This window comes from Oncorhynchus mykiss, chromosome 21 (assembly GCF_057628025.1).
Source record: "Oncorhynchus mykiss isolate SJ-2025 chromosome 21, ASM5762802v1, whole genome shotgun sequence".
Lineage (NCBI taxonomy): Eukaryota > Metazoa > Chordata > Actinopteri > Salmoniformes > Salmonidae > Oncorhynchus > Oncorhynchus mykiss.
The window spans coordinates 2161426-2178381 of record NC_143042.1 but is presented as its reverse complement, the minus strand read 5'-3'; the positions used below and the strand labels follow the sequence as shown (position 1 = coordinate 2178381).

At 43.4% G+C, this 16956-nt stretch overlaps 2 protein-coding genes across 5 annotated transcripts in view; one reads left to right on the top strand and one right to left on the bottom strand.

Annotated features, from left to right (window-relative positions):
* Positions 1 to 5440, bottom strand: part of LOC110531908 (gamma-secretase-activating protein) — a 35228-nt gene extending 29788 nt beyond the window's left edge. For 2 of the 3 annotated variants that reach the window (XM_090213417.1, XM_090213418.1), the window contains exons 1-12: positions 4922 to 5440; positions 4712 to 4782; positions 3795 to 3851; positions 3437 to 3506; positions 2658 to 2705; positions 2033 to 2121; positions 1801 to 1870; positions 1590 to 1639; positions 1394 to 1498; positions 484 to 540; positions 342 to 388; positions 120 to 209 (exon numbers count right to left, since the gene is read on the bottom strand). In XM_090213417.1, the coding sequence (XP_090069543.1) occupies positions 120 to 209; positions 342 to 388; positions 484 to 540; positions 1394 to 1498; positions 1590 to 1639; positions 1801 to 1870; positions 2033 to 2121; positions 2658 to 2705; positions 3437 to 3506; positions 3795 to 3851; positions 4712 to 4782; positions 4922 to 5009 (842 nt within the window). In that variant the 5' untranslated portion in view covers positions 5010 to 5440. The remainder of the gene's footprint in view (positions 1 to 119; positions 210 to 341; positions 389 to 483; positions 541 to 1393; positions 1499 to 1589; positions 1640 to 1800; positions 1871 to 2032; positions 2122 to 2657; positions 2706 to 3436; positions 3507 to 3794; positions 3852 to 4711; positions 4783 to 4921) is intronic. The other variant, XM_090213419.1, reaches the window with a different exon arrangement.
* The window catches only part of LOC110518048 (tyrosine-protein phosphatase non-receptor type 12), a 101274-nt gene continuing 89636 nt past the window's right edge, over positions 5319 to 16956 (top strand). Inside the window, exon 1 of one of the 2 annotated variants that reach the window (XM_090213425.1) lies at positions 5319 to 5531. In XM_090213425.1, the coding sequence (XP_090069551.1) occupies positions 5505 to 5531 (27 nt within the window). In that variant the 5' untranslated portion in view covers positions 5319 to 5504. The remainder of the gene's footprint in view (positions 5532 to 16956) is intronic. The other variant, XM_090213423.1, reaches the window with a different exon arrangement.

The following is a 16956-nucleotide window of genomic DNA, read 5'->3' as shown; positions in this document are numbered from 1 at the left end:
ACGTCCCATGTCAAACAAAAAGTAACGACAAACTCAATGAAAGAGGAATGTTCTCCGAGCATAGAACATTATCAACACAGTACAGTACGGAGGTCAATCAGTTTATGTTCAACCAAAACCTGCCTGTGATATTGGTGATCACCACCATCCTCATCTCCTCCCGTTCCTGCTGCGTCTCTTGGTGATGGTCAAAGCCCAGGTTAACAAACCTAGGAGGTCAGACACACAAGGTGTTATCCATACAGCATGACGAGGAATGGCTGAATATTGATGAACTGTTTTCAGGAAATACACAGTTTAGCTGAAAAGTTATCTTATTTCATTTCACTTTTCATTCTGACCTCATACAGCTGAAAGGGTTAGAGGGCACCTCCAGGACGAGCTCAAACTGTCAGAAAGAGGAAGCGTTAAGTAGCCTGACCTGAAATCAAACACTACCCATGAAGTGTTCCTGATTGAATGATTTCTGCTGCTAAGTCTCACCAAGGTCTCACAGTTGTGGTCATGGCCGAATTGAACACATTTCAGCACAGCTTTTTCCTGACAGAGAAAGAAGGGAGGTCGTTATTGCGTTATCAGGAGGAATTTCTGCATTCTTCTTCACAATTCAAAAGAAACAGAACATGTTAATTTAAGGTGTTGTTGCCCAGGTCAGAGCCTACAGTGTGTTACCTACAGTACCAGTCAAAAGTCTGGACACACCTACTCATTCAAGGGTCTTTCTTTATTTTTATTATTTTCTACGTTGTAGAATAATAGTGAAGACATCAACACTATGAAATAACACATATGAAATCATGTAGTAACCTAATAAGTGTTAAACAAATCCAAATATATTTTATATTTGAGATTCTTTAAAGTAGCCACCCTACTTTGGTTTGTGCTTAGTGGGGACTATCATTTGTTTTTCAACAGGACAATGACCCAACACACCTCCAGGCTGGGTAAGGGCTATTTGACCATAGAGAGTGATGAAGTGCTGCATCAGATGACCTGGCTCTCCACAATCACCCGACCTCTACCCAATTGAGATGGTTTGGGATGAGTACGACCGCAGAGTGAAGGAAAAGCAGCCAACAAGTGCTCAACATATGTTGGAACTCCTTCAAGACTGTTGTAAAAGCATTCCAGGTGAAGCTGGTTGAGAGAATGCCAGTAGTGCAAAGCTGTCATCAAGGCAAAGGCTGGCTACTTTGAAGAATCTCAAATATAAAATATATTTAGATTTGTTTAACACTTTTTTGGTTACTACATGATTCCTTATGTGTTATTTGATAGTTTTGATGTCTTCACTATTATTCTTCAATGTAGAAAATAGTAAAAATATAGAAAAACCCTTGAATGAGTAGGTGTGTCCAGACTTTTGACTGGTACTGTATATATGGTATGTTACCCTGTGTGTGAGGTAGAAGAGTCTCTGTGTCTGGCTGTCCCACTGGACCCAGCTGAACTCCTCTGCCACCCTGTCTTTGGCCAGGCACTCTGGGTTCAACATCACCTGTTAGAACACCAGTCAACAGGAAGTGATGTCACTACGGAACAGTTGTATTCAATTCCAGCTCTCTATAGTCTGTGACAGTGTTTCTTACCACTCTGTAACCCTCTTGTTTGACCAGCATCACATGGAGCTGCTCCACATCTGAAAGGTCAAAGGTCAAAGTTCAAAGCCTAAACCCTGAAGGCCCAGTGGCCCTACCCTTCCAAAAACAGAGAACAGTGTCATCTAATGTCTTTGTACCATCATAGTTAAAAGCTGTGACCCTCAGAGATTCGACACCACTTCACCTCCCAGATACTCACAGCCATCTTCTGCTACCAGCAGCAGGTGACTCTCCAGCACGGAGTCCCTCTCTGTGTCTGGATGGAGGAACTGTATGAAACCAAAGATGACTGGTTAACATTCTTCGTAGTAGAACCAGGTTATAGCACATTGTTACATCAATGTAATAACAACCGAGGGGAAGCTTACTGTAATAGGTGTAACTGATAAGAGTACAGTAGAGCCCAAGTACAAAACAATAGAGCTCTATACCTGAACTCTGACCCGGCAGTCGACAGCCTTCAGGACCTTAGTGTTGTTAATGGGATGGATCTCAATGAGGAGGGTCAGACATTGTGAAACTAGGAGTAGACAATTGAAAGGTGTTATATATGGTAATGATTAACTTCACTGACCTGAAACAGCAGAAAACTGCTTCAGTGCCTGTGCTGCCCTTGTGATCACTGCTGCTCATTCCAACACACACAGGTGACCGATATAGTGCGGCCTACAGCCAATAGTTGTGTACAGTTTGAACCTGTCGTGTAGACTACACTTGAAACACTTAAAAACCTGTGGTGCATGTGTGGATAGATACTTCATAACATCCTGAATGTTACCCATCTGACTATTAGAGTTGTAGTGAATACAGCCACGGGTCTGTCTCCCTAAAGGCTCAGAGAGAACCAGGATATAGCTTACCACTTCCCTCTTCATAACATACTGTAGATTTACATGGTTTTCTGTCCAGTTGCATTTCTCTAATCTTCAGCTTCTGTGTTTGTTTGTATCAGAGTTGGGAGGTGTGTGTGTCAGTGTGTGTGTGTGTGTGTGTGTGTGTGTGTATGTGGGGCAGGGGGGGGGGGGGGGGGGGGTCGAGCCAAGGGGAGACAGGTACCTGGTCTGAGGCGCTCCTCTGTTCTTGTCCTCTGTGCCAAACTGACCGCTAAAAATGAGATTAAAAGACAAGTATGTGAGGTGATGTGGGTTCAGTGACGTGACTTCAATACAATGGCTCTTGGCTGTCGGCTCAGTCACAAGACATTGTTCCTCTCTCGTGATGATAAGATTCTCCCACGGGGTGATCACAATCTTGGACTGGAAATGTCAGTAGACTGTATGTAGGAAAACCTGTATCTAGTCTAACACTGACACACTAGGGGAGGAGACACTGGCTCAACACTTTAGTGAGGATCCTTGTTTCACTGTCTGTGTGTCTTTGTACTACGCATGTGTGTCACATAGAATTAGAATACCATGGATTCTAGAGTTTTATCTGTTCTACACCATAGAATTAGAATACCATGGATTCTAGAGTTTTATCTGTTCTACACCATAGAATACCATGGATTCTAGAGTTATCTGTTCTACACCATAGAATTAGAATACCATGGATTCTAGAGTTTTATCTGTTCTACACCATAGAATACCATGGATTCTAGAGTTATCTGTTCTACACCATAGAATTAGAATACCATGGATTCTAGAGTTTTATCTGTTCTACACCATAGAATTAGAATACCATGGATTCTAGAGTTTTATCTGTTCTACACCATAGAATTAGAATACCATGGATTCTAGAGTTTTATCTGTTCTACACCATAGAATTCAATAGAACAATTAAAGTATCTCTATGTTCTACACATTCTATTTCTAAGTCCATGAACAGGTCCTTACCCAGCAGAGTCTCCTCCTTATTCAGAGAACAGCTGCTGACACACACCTGCTTGTCAAATGTGTAGAGGAGCTGTGAAGAGAGGAGAGAGGGGTTAGGGGAGAGGTGAGAGGGGTAAGGGGACAGGGGTTAGGGGACAGGGGTTAGGGGTAAGGGGACAGGGGAGAGGGGTTAGGGCCCATGATGAACACTACAAACAGCTGGTGGTGATCAGGCAGTGTACTAGGAGTAACCTCACATTCCATTAAGACTATGGACTGGCATATATACACATACTCACCCACTCACTCACTCTTATTGTCACACACTCACAGTCAAACACACACAGTCACACACACACCCACACAGAGGAAGCTCTACCTTATTCAGTCTGGTATTGGGGTCGTATTTCCCGATCCTGGTGGTCCCTGTTTCCCCCTGAGAGATGAGAGGAGGGAGGAGGAAAGCCATTACGGCTCATAATGACTGTGTGTGTGTGTGTGTGTGTGTAATGACCTATACTTATGCCCATGACATCTCAGCTGTCTATGTGGGGCTTAACACTCCCTCACAGTCTGAGGATACTTTATGAACAACTCTATGTTATAAAGAAACGGAATACCTCTTAACCAGTAGCTCTTAACCAGTAGCTCTTAACCAGTAGCTCTTAACCAGTAGCTCTTAACCAGTAGCTCTTAACCAGTAGCTCTTAACCAGTATCTTATTCAGCTGCAGGGGTCTGTCATGAGTCTTTGGGCTTCTATTTGGAGCCTACGTCCCAGATCCCCATGGGCCCTGGTCAAAAGTAGTGCACTATAGGGAATAGGGTGCCATTGGGATGCTGCACTATAGGGAATAGGGTGCCATTGGGATGCTGCACTATAGGGTATAGGGTGCCATTGGGATGCTGCACTATAGGGAATAGGGTGCCATTGGGATGCTGCACTATAGGGTATAGGGTGCCATTGGGATGCTGCACTATAGGGAATAGGGTGTCATTGGGATGCTGCACTATAGGGTATAGGGTGCCATTGGGATGCTGCACTATAGGGTATAGGGTGCCATTGGGCTGCTGCACTATAGGGTATAGGGTGCCATTGGGCTGCTGCACTATAGGGTATAGGGTGCCATTGGGCTGCTGCACTATAGGGTATAGGGTGCCATTGGGATGCACCCTAGACAGAGAGAATGTCCCCACCACAATCCCGAAGAGCACACTGTTGGTTATGTGTGGAACGTCACGCTTGACATACCCATTATAATGCTATGTGAATGCCCCTTGCCCAGTGTCCACTTACTTTCCAGGAGTAGAGGACTCCTCCATCCCTTTCAATGTTGAGGATCCGAGTGTCAACGATCCCTGAGTATTCTGTAGTGGAAAAAATACATTTTGCCATTACATGTGTCACTACTATCATGGTATTTGTCACACATTGTCACCTTGTGCGTAAAGGCACAAAGTATACGTTTTGGATATCGGTCGAGCGATACAACCAGATAGCTCTTACCTTTGATCATTCCTACAGTCGCCTCTTTCTTAAATATACTTGACACCACATCCTGCTGCAAATCGAAAGTTGCGCTTAGTTGCAACATGTGTGCGGTTGACCTCCTCCACAACTTACTGATTTCCACGTCTATTATGCATCAAACACTTATGAAGAAATGCCTTCAATTAGAGCCTCCGCGATTTCACACTATCCGGAAGACGCCATCCCTATAGCCTGAAGTTACAACTTGACATACAATGCAGCATCATGTGATAGTTGTAAATAACGTTGTGATGATAGTCCAGTAGCCGTTTAAGCAGTGTTTTACGCACCGAAAACAAAGCAGAAGGCGTGATTTGAAAGGGAATCACTTCCCTTAAGATCTGCAGCCATACAGTAATTTACTCAACTTCACACCGAACAATATTCACAGCTCGCTGTGCCCTCTTCATAGAGCCCTCCCTCTCGGGTCAGACAGCGGAGACGCCCGCTCTGATAGGCCGGACAAGCGATCACTCCGGTGGCTCAGACTATCTCTCCGCCTTTGCTGCCTGCCTGGGCTGGGTGTCACCTGATTATGGACGACATATAAAATCAAGGAATGGAGGTGCTGTGCGACCACCAGAGGGTAAAACATACACAAACACAGAAGGCTATTTATTTAACATTCACAACAGCCTACTTTATCTTCGTTTTGCTATGTTGGTGTCTTTGTGTCCCTCATGCATTGTATCCTATTATTGAAAAGGTTACCCCATTGACCATTAAATCTACTAGTTTTAGCGCTATGTAATACTACCTGACAATAAATTAGGCTAGTTATATCAGCACTGTCTCAAGTTCGATTTTCATCAAATCTGCAACCTAGCTTTGTACCCACACGGTGGCGGTAGTGTATAGAAAACCTAATGCGAGCCGAACACTGTTCTGAATGAACCTACAGTAACTTATTTATTAATTTATTTAACCTTTACTTAACTAGGCAAGTCAGTTAAGAACAAATTCTTATTTGTATTGACTGCCTACCAAACCTCTAACCCGGATGACGCTGGGCCAATTGTGCGCCGCCCTATGGGACTCCCAATCACGGCCGGTGGTGATACAGCCTGGAATCCAACCAGGATCTGTAGTGACTCCTCTCTCTAGCACTTAGTATACATTTCAAATGGAAACGTGTAAAACTGCTCAGATTATTAGGTATTGCATCAGCTACAACTACTGAGATACCATCAACATGACTCTAGACACATTATAACTGAGTTACCATCAACATGACTCTAGACACATTATAACTGAGTTACCATCAACATGATTCTAGACACATTATAACTGAGTTACCATCAACATGACTCTAGACACATTATAACTGAGTTACCATCAACATGACACATTATAACTGAGTTACCATCAACATGACTCTAGACACATTATAACTGAGTTACCATCAACATGACTCTAGACACATTATAACTGAGTTACCATCAACATGACTCTAGACACATTATAACTGATGTACCATCAACATGACTCTAGACACATTATAACTGAGTTACCATCAACATGACACATTATAACTGAGTTACCATCAACATGACTCTAGACACATTATAACTGAGTTACCATCAACATGACTCTAGACACATTATAACTGAGATACCATCAACATGACTCTAGACACATTATAACTGAGTTACCATCAACATGACTCTAGACACATTATAACTGATATACCATCAACATGACTCTAGACACATTATAACTGAGTTACCATCAACATGACTCATATAATGTCCAATTATCTTACAGTAATTAACATCCTCTTCCTGGTGTATGGTTGACTTCCTGGGAGGTCCTAGAGACGGCCCTGGGAGTGTACATTGTTGTAGTTTCCTGTAGGCACAGGTCTAGGATCAGCTTGTGTACCTACAGTGTATAGAAGTGATGGTGAGTGTATCTACAATGGTCCGTACCTGCATTGGACATGGCTTCATTCTATTGTTGAGCTGGTGTGACTCAGTAATGACTGGTACTCACTGTGCATGTGGGGAATGTTGGTTTTGTAGATTTTGTGAGTCAATGTCCTCATTAGGAGGGAATTTATTTGAATTGAACTATGACTGGACATACTGTCAGTGTGAGTTTCCTTACCGCCAAGCCTTCATACCAGACCAGTGTGTTTCAGGCTTTGATACATCCCTATCTGTATAAGGAATAGGGTGCCATTTAGGGAATAGGAATGCATTTAGGGAATAGGAATGCATTTAGGGAATAGGGTGCCATTTAGGGAATAGGAATGCATTTAGGGAATAGGAATGCATTTAGGGAATAGGGTGCCATTTAGGGAATAGGGTGTCATTTAGGGAATAGGGTGCCATTTAGGGAATAGGGTGTCATTTAGGGAATAGGGTGCCATTTAGGGAATAGGGTGCCATTTAGGGAATAGGGGGCCATTTAGGGAATACGGTGCCATTTAGGGAATAGGGTGCCATTTAGGGAATACGGTGCCATTTAGGGAATAGGGTGCCATTTAGGGAATAGGGTGCCATTTAGGGAATAGGGTGCCATTTAGGGAATAGGGTGCCATTTAGGGAATACGGTGCCATTTAGGGAATAGGGTGCCGTTTAGGGAATAGGATGCTATTTAGGGAATAGTGTCACGCCCTGGTCATAGTATTTTGTGTTTTCTTTATTATTTTGGTCAGGCCAGGGTGTGACATGGGTTATTTATGTGGTGTGTTTTGTCTAGGGTTTTTTTGTAGGTTATGGGATTGTGGTTTAATGAAGTAGTCTAGGTTAGTCTATGGTTGCCTAGAGTGGTTCTCAATCAGAGGCAGGTGTTTATCGTTGTCTCTGATTGGGAACCATATTTAGGCAGCCATATTCTTTGAGTGTTTCGTGGGTGATTGTTTCCTGTCTCTGTTGCACCAGATAGGGCTGTTTCGGTTTTTCACGGTTATTGTATATTGTTTGTATTTTTAATCTTTTATTAAAGATGTTTATGAATAACCACGCTGCATTTTGGTCCTCCTCTCTTTTGATAGAAGAAAACCGTAACAAATAGGATGCCATTTAGGGAATAGGGTGCCATTTAGGGAATAGGATGCCATTTAGGGAATAGGATGCCATTTAGGGAATAGGGTGCCATTTAGGGAATAGGATGCCATTTAGGGAATAGGGTGCCATTTAGGGAATAGGATGCCATTTAGGGAATAGGATGCCATTTAGGGAATAGGATGCCATTTAGGGAATAGGATGCCATTTAGGGAATAGGGTGCTATTTAGGGAATAGGATGCCATTTAGGGAATAGGATGCTCTTTAGGGAATAGGATGCCATTTAGGGAATAGGGTGCTCTTTAGGGAATATGGTGCTATTTAGGGAATAGGATGCTCTTTAGGGAATATGGTGCTATTTAGGGAATATGGTGCTATTTAGGGAATATGGTGCTATTTAGGGAATAGGATGCTCTTTAGGGAATATGGTGCTATTTAGGGAATATGGTGCTATTTAGGGAATAGGATGCTCTTTAGGGAATAGGATGCACTTTAGGGAATATGGTGCCATTTAGGGAATATGGTGCTATTTAGGGAATATGGTGCTATTTAGGGAATATGGTGCTATTTAGGGAATATGGTGCTATTTAGGGAATAGGATGCTCTTTAGGGAATAGGATGCTCTTTAGGGAATATGGTGCCATTTAGGGAATATGGTGCTATTTAGGGAATAGGGTGCTATTTAGGGAATATGGTGCTATTTAGGGAATAGGATGCTATTTAGGGAATAGGGTGCTCTTTAGGGAATAGGGTGCCATTTAAGATGCAAACCTAGAACCGTACAGTTGTCATTCATAACATGCACTTGACCTTTCATTCAACCTCTGTTGAACGTTCTAAAAATATTGCTCAGTTTGATGAAAACCAAAATCTCTGCATTTCAAGCAGATGTGTGTTCAGTGTTCATAGAAGACTAGAGAGACCAAAGTCTCCTCTGACCCAGAGACCAACACACCCCAGATGAGGTCGGTGATTCACAGCCTAACAACAGCTAACCCAGGAACAACACTGCTGCAGCCAACCAGACAGCGCTTCCTGAAGACAGGATAGTCTGTGGCGGCATCTAAAATGGCACCCTGTTCCCTATATAGTGCACTACTTTTTGATTAGGGCCCTATGTGCCCTCTGGTCAAAAGTAGTGTACTATATAGGGATCGTGGTGCTATTTCAGACACACTGTGGGTCTGGATTGAGGCATGGCGGCACCCATGCCACCACACCATCGCCATCCTCTCGACAGGGTGGGCACGTCGGGGTGGGGTAGGGTGGTGGGCACGTCGGGGTGGGGTAGGGGGTGGGCACGTCGCGGTGGGTAGGGTGGTGGGCCCGTCGGGGTGGGGTAGGGTGGTGGGCACGTCGGGGTGGGGTAGGGGGGTGGGCACGTCTTTCTTTAGTTTGAGTTTTCAGTTCCATTATTGTTTGATGGATGGCCTGTTCCAGCTGGTTCTGTTCTGCCAGTGGGTTCTCATGTGTTTGTGTTTCTGTTCAGAACTGCGGTTCAGTCCGTGAGGGACTCTTCCTCCCATGGCCGTGCAGGACCTTGGAAAAACACAGAATACACACACATGGCTTACACGACACATGGCTCTCTCTCACACACACGCACACACACACACACACACACACACACACACACACACACATACACACACACACACACACACACACACACACACACACACACACACGCACACACGCACACAAGGCTCACAAACACACACACACAGATACATGCACACACAGGTCACAAACACACACACACAGATACACACACACACACACACACACACACACACACACACACACACACACACAGCTCTCACACATACAGGCCGGGGCAGCAATTATGTGGAGGTTCTAAATCTGACAGAGGGACCGACCGCCTCCATCTGGCTCTCAGCAGAATGGGAGAGACAGTCGTGGTGGACGGGCCCCTGTTGTGTGTGTGTGTGTGTGTGTGTGTGTGTGTGTGTGTGTGTGTGTGTGTGTGTGTGTGTGTGTGTGTGTGTGTGTGTGTGTGTGTGTGTGTGTGTGTGTGTGTGTGTGTGTGTGGTGAAAATCAGAGAGTTAAGAATGAAACAGACATATGATTTAGGACAGACACAGGCAGCCTGGAGTCTGAGGGGTTGGTGTGGGTCACATAGAGGGTGTCACTATACACACACACACACACACACACACACACACACACACACACACACACACACACACACACACACACACACACACACACACACACACATAGCACCCAATGCCACATAAGCCACAGCACCACTCCCTAAGCCCAATCCACACCCACGCTCCCACTACCCCTCTGTTTCTGTTCTTTGCGTGGGTGAATATTGACACCCATGTTGTTTCTATTCTTTGTGTGGGTGAATATGGACTCCCATGTTGTTTCTGTTCTTTGTGTGGGTGAATATGGACTCCCATGTTGTTTCTATTCTTTGTGTGGGTGAATATGGACTCCCATGTTGTTTCTATTCTTTGTGTGGGTGAATATGGACTCCCATGTTGTTTCTGTTCTTTGTGTGGGTGAATATGGACTCCCATGTTGTTTTTATTCTTTGTGTGGGTGAATATGGACTCCCATGTTGTTTTTATTCTTTGCGTGGGTGAATATGGACTCCCATGTTGTTTCTATTCTTTGTGTGGGTGAATATGGACTCCCATGTTGTTTCTGTTCTTTGTGTGGGTGAATATGGACTCCCATGTTGTTTCTATTCTTTGTGTGGGTGAATATGGACTCCCATGTTGTTTCTATTCTTTGTGTGGGTGAATATGGACTCCCATGTTGTTTCTGTTCTTTGTGTGGGTGAATATGGACTCCCATGTTGTTTTTATTCTTTGTGTGGGTGAATATGGACTCCCATGTTGTTTTTATTCTTTGCGTGGGTGAATATGGACTCCCATGTTGTTTTTATTCTTTGCGTGGGTGAATATGGACTCCCATGTTGTTTCTATTCTTTGTGTGGGTGAATATGGACTCCCATGTTGTTTCTGTTCTTTGTGTGGGTGAATATGGACTCCCATGTTGTTTCTATTCTTTGTGTGGGTGAATATGGACTCCCATGTTGTTTCTATTCTTTGTGTGGGTGAATATGGACTCCCATGTTGTTTCTATTCTTTGTGTGGGTGAATATGGACTCCCATGTTGTTTCTATTCTTTGTGTGGGTGAATATGGACTCCCATGTTGTTTCTATTCTTTGTGTGGGTGAATATGGACTCCCATTCTGTTTAGGTTTCCAAAATATGAACAAGAAAGGATTCTGTTCCAGAGGCCTCTGTCAACTCAAGGCACCTGGATTCAGTGAAGGTTAGGAGTGTTGCAGCCTCTTCCATCTCTCTTTCTGTCAACTCAAGGCACCTGGATTCAGTGAAGGTTAGAAGTGTTGCAGCCTCTTCCATCTCTCTTTCTGTCAACTCAAGGCACCTGGATTCAGTGAAGGTTAGAAGTGTTGCAGCCTCTTCCATCTCTCTTTCTGTCAACTCAAGGCACCTGGATTCAGTGAAGGTTAGAAGTGTTGCAGCCTCTTCCATCTCTTTGCTGACTGTTGTTCTATCTTTTGATAGTTCCAGAACCAGTGATATTCCTACAGCCTTCTGTATCTGGTAGGGATATCATTTACAGAGAGCCCATACTGAACCCAGTGTGTCTCTGCGTTGACACATTGACTGTCTTTCTGTTTGTACTGCAAGTATAGTGTAATTGATGTGTATATAGGTATAGTGTAATTTATGTGTATATAGGTATAGTGTAATTGATGTGTATATAGATATAGTGTAATTGATGTGTATATAGGTATAGTGTAATTGATGTGTATATAGGTATAGTGTAATTGATGTGTATGAATAGTGTAATTGTTGTGTATATAGATATAGTGTAATTGATGTGTATATAGGTATAGTGTAATTGATGTGTATATAGGTATATTGTAATTGATGTGTATATAGATATAGTGTAATTGATGTGTATATAGGTATAGTGTAATTGATGTGTATATAGGTATAGTGTAATTGATGTGTATATAGGTATAGTGTAATTGATGTGTATATAGGTATAGTGTAATTGATGTGTATATAGGTATATTGTAATTGATGTGTATATAGATATAGTGTAATTGATGTGTATATAGGTATAGTGTAATTGATGTGTATATAGGTATAGTGTAATTGATGTGTATATAGGTATAGTGTAATTGATGTGTATATAGGTATAGTGTAATTGATGTGTATATAGGTATAGTGTAATTGATGTGTATGAATAGTGTAATTGTTGTGTATATAGATATAGTTGTCACGTTCTGACCTTAATTTCCTTTGTTTTGTATGTATTTAGTATGGTCAGGGCGTGAGTTGTGTGGGCAGTCTATGTTTGTTTTTCTATGATTTGGGTATTTCTATGTTTCGGCCTAGTATGGTTCTCAATCAGAGGCAGGTGTCATTAGTTGTCTCTGATTGAGAATCATACTTAGGTAGCCTGGGTTTCACTGTGTGTTTGTGGGTGATTGTTCCTGTCTCCGTGTTTGCACCAGATAGGGCTGTTTTAGGTTTTCACGTTTCTTGTTTTTGTTAGTTTATTCATGTATAGTTCCTTTATTAAAGAACATGAATAACCACCACGCTGCATTTTGGTCCGCCTCTCCTTCACCACAGGAAAACCATTACAGAAGTGTAATTGATGTGTATATAGGTATAGTGTAATTGATGTGTATGAATAGTTTAATTTATTTTTCTCTAGATACTGTACATTCGGAAAGTATTCACACCCCGTGCTTAAGACCAGCCCTTAGCCGTGGTATATTGGCCGTATACCACACCCCCTGGGGCCTGATTGCTTGAGTATAGTGTAATTGATGTGTATATAGATAGTGTGATTATTGTTTGTTGATGTGTTCATGCAGGGCTCGTCTGTGAAAGACACTTAGGGTGGTCTCAGCATGACCCCTGCTTAAATAAAGGTCATATAAAATAATAATAACAATAATAATAACAATAATAAAAATAATAATAACAATAATAATAATAATAATAATAATAATAATTACAATAATAATAATAACAATAATAATAATAATAATAACAATAATAATAATAATAATAATAATAATAATAACAATAATAATAATAACAATAATAATAATAATAACAATAATAATAATAATAATAATAATAACAATAATAATAATAATAACAACAACAATAATAATAATAATAATAACATTAATAATAATAATAATAATAATAACAATAATAATAATAACAACAATAATAATAATAATAACATTAATAATAATAATAATAATAACAACAATAATAATAATAGCAATAATAATAATAACAATAATAATAATAATAATAACAATAATAATAATAATAATAATAATAATAACAACAATAACAATAATAGAGTAGAGATAGGAGAGGAGGAGAGGAGGAGCACTATGGGGACATTCTGTAGACATAGGAGAGATAGGAGAGGAGGAGAGGAGGAGCACTATGAGGACATGCTGTAGAGATAGGAGAGATAGGAGAGGAGGAGCACTATGAGGACATGCTGTAGACATAGGAGAGGAGGAGAGAAGGAGCACTATGAGGACATGCTGTAGACATAGGAGAGATAGGAGAGGAGGAGAGGAGGAGCACTATGAGGACATGCTGTAGAGATAGGAGAGATAGGAGAGGAGGAGCACTATGAGGACATGCTGTAGACATAGGAGAGGAGGAGAGAAGGAGCACTATGAGGACATGCTGTAGACGTAGGAGAGATAGGAGAGGAGGAGAGGAGGAGCACTATGAGGACATGCTGTAGACACAGGAGAGGAGGAGAGGAGGAGCACTATGGGGACATTCTGTAGACATAGGAGAGATAGGAGAGGAGGAGCACTATGAGGACATGCTGTAGAGATCGGAGAGATAGGAGAGGAGGAGCACGACGAGGACACTGTAGAGATAGGAGAGGAGGAGCACTATGAGGACATACTGTAGAGATGGGAGAGGAGGAGAGGAGGAGAGGAGGTGCACTATGAGGACATACTGTAGAGATGGGAGACGAGGAGAGGAGGAGAGGAGGTGCACTATGAGGACACTGTAGAGATGGGAGAGGAGGAGCACTATAAGGACATACTGTAGAGATAGGAGAGGAGGAGAGGAGGAGCACTATGAAGACATACTGTAGAGATGGGAGACGAGGAGAGGAGGAGAGGAGGTGCACTATGAGGACACTGTAGAGATGGGAGAGGAGGAGCACTATAAGGACATACTGTAGAGATAGGAGAGGAGGAGAGGAGGAGCACTATGAAGACATACTGTAGAGATATGAGAGAAGGAGCACTATGAAGACATACTGTAGAGCTATAGAGATAGGAGAGCTGTTTGCCATGAAAATACCTGCATTGTGAAACACACCTCTGTACCATGTTTTATAGCCTGGGGGCAGATATTTTACCCTCCACATATCTACAGCAGGCAGTTTCATGTTCACCTCTCTCTGTCTGCCTGGCTGGGAGCACCGCTCTCTGGTTGGCTGGGAGCTGGAGCTGCTATGAAAGGGTGTGCTCTGTGTTGTGAAATCTTGCAAAAGGTATAGCATTGACCACACATGTGCAAGCTGGCACTTTTACGAAACACCCAAATTGTACTGTAGGTTCTAAGTAGACATGTAAGGTGTCAGGAGAAAGCTGGTGGTCCTGGGTGACAGGGTGTGTGTGTGTGTGTGTGTGTGTGTGTGTGTGTGTGTGTGTGTGTGTGTGTGTGTGTGTGTGTGTGTGTGTGTGTGTGTGTGTGTGTGTGTGTGTGTGTGTGTGTGTGTGTGTGTGTGCAGGGGAGCCTCCCTCTTCTGGGCTTTGTTAGGGCTTGTCAGAGCATTCCACCGCTCAGCTGGTCTGCCTTGTATTCCCTGACGGCTGCATTCCTGCTTTTACACCCAAGAGAGAGAGAAAGAGAGAACGGGGGGATGAGAGAGGACCATAAGGTCCCTGTTAAAGACACACACACACACACAAACACACACGATTGTTGCTGATTACATTAGAATCATGTTGCCTTGGGAAATATGATGAAGTGGATACTGTGCTGTGTTTATGATCTGTTATACATACAGTATCTCTCTGATGATGGACCACCAGGACATTTCTCTCTCTTCTACTTGTGTCCCTCTTCTCTCTCCTCCTCTCTCCTCTTCTCTCTCCTCTTCTCTCTCCTCCTCTCTCTCCTCCTCTCTCTCTTCTTCTCTCTCCTCCTCTCTTCTATCGCCCCTTCTACTTCTTTCCCTCACTCTTCCTCTCTCTCTTCCTCTCTCTTCCTCTTCTCTACCCCCCTCTCATCTTCTCTCAAAGAGTTATGGAACATCCGCTCTCCTCCTCCTGTCCTCTCTCTCCCCTTCTCTCTCTTCTTCTATCTCATCTCTCCCCTTCTCTCTCTCCTCCTCTCTCCTACTCCTCTCCTCTCTCTCCCATTCTCTCTCTTCCTTATCTCTACCCCCCTCTCGTCCTCTCTCAAAGAGATACGGAACCTTCTCTCTCCTCCTCCTCTCCTCCCTCTCCCCTTATTTCTACTCCTCTCACCTCCTCTCTTCTATCTCCCCTACTCCATCTTTCCCTCACTCTTCCTCTCTCTCTTACTCTCTCTCTTTTCTCTCTTCCTCTTCTTTATCCCCCTCTCCTCCCTCAAAGCGATACGGAACCTCCTCTCTCCTCCTCCTGTTCTCTCTCACCCCTTCTCTCTCTCCTCCTCACTCCTCTCTCTCCCCTTCTCTCTCCTCCTCACTCCTCTCTCTCCCCTTCTCTCTCCTCCTCTCTCCTCTCTCTCCCCTCCTCTCTCCTCCTCTCACCTCTCTCTCCCCTCTCCTCCTCTCCTCTCTCTCCCCTTGTCTCTCTTTCTCTCTCCTCCTCTCTGAGAGAGGATCCTCCTCTCAGGCTCACTGATACATTCTCACACGACTAGACAATTGTTTTTCATTAATTGCATTATGAAGAACATCTGAAATGTTTCATAAAAAAACCTGTGAGAAACTATTTTCCAATGAATTCCTGTGAAATGTATATGAACCAATCATAGGCCTGTTAGTCTGGTTGGTTTCCTCATACTGAACTGTTGAACTGCATCATTCCATAGAGCTGGTGATGGAATCCCCACCAGTAGGGAGCCATATAACCCATGGTCTGTGTTCCATAGAGCTGGTGATGGAATCCCCACCACTATGGAGCCATATAACCCATGGTATGTGTTCCATAGAGCTGGTGATGGAATCCCCACCAGTAGGGAGCCATATAACCCATGGTCTGTGTTCCATAGAGCTGGTGATGGAATCCCCACCACTATGGAGCCATATAACCCATGGTCTGTGTTCCATAGAGCTGGTGATGGAATCCCCACCACTATGGAGCCATATAACCCATGGTCTGTGTTCCATAGAGCTGGTGATGGAATCCCCACCAGTAGGGAGCCATATAACCCATGGTCTGTGTTCCATAGAGCTGGTGATGGAATCCCCACCAGTAGGGAGCCATATAACCAATGGTCTGTGTTCCATAGAGCTGGTGATGGAATCCCCACCAGTAGGGAGCCATATAACCCATGGTCTGTGTTCCATAGAGCTGGTGATGGAATCCCCACCAGTAGGAAGCTATATAACCCATGGTCTGCGTTCCATAGAGCTGGTGATGGAATCCCCACCAGTAGGGAGCCATATAACCCATGGTCTGCGTTCCATAGAGCTGGTGATGGAATCCCCACCAGTAGGGAGCCATATAACCCATGGTCTGCGTTCCATAGAGCTGGTGATGGAATCCCCACCAGTAGGGAGCCATATAACCCATGGTCTGTGTTCCATAGAGCTGGTGATGGAATCCCCACCAGTAGGGAGCCATATAACCCATGGTCTGCATTCCATAGAGCTCTGGTCAAACGTAGTGAACTATATCGATGCGATTTGGGAGCATCCCGTGTCTGTTATGGTTCTGGGTTTTAATAGCACAGCACGCTAGAGAGGCTCGAGCC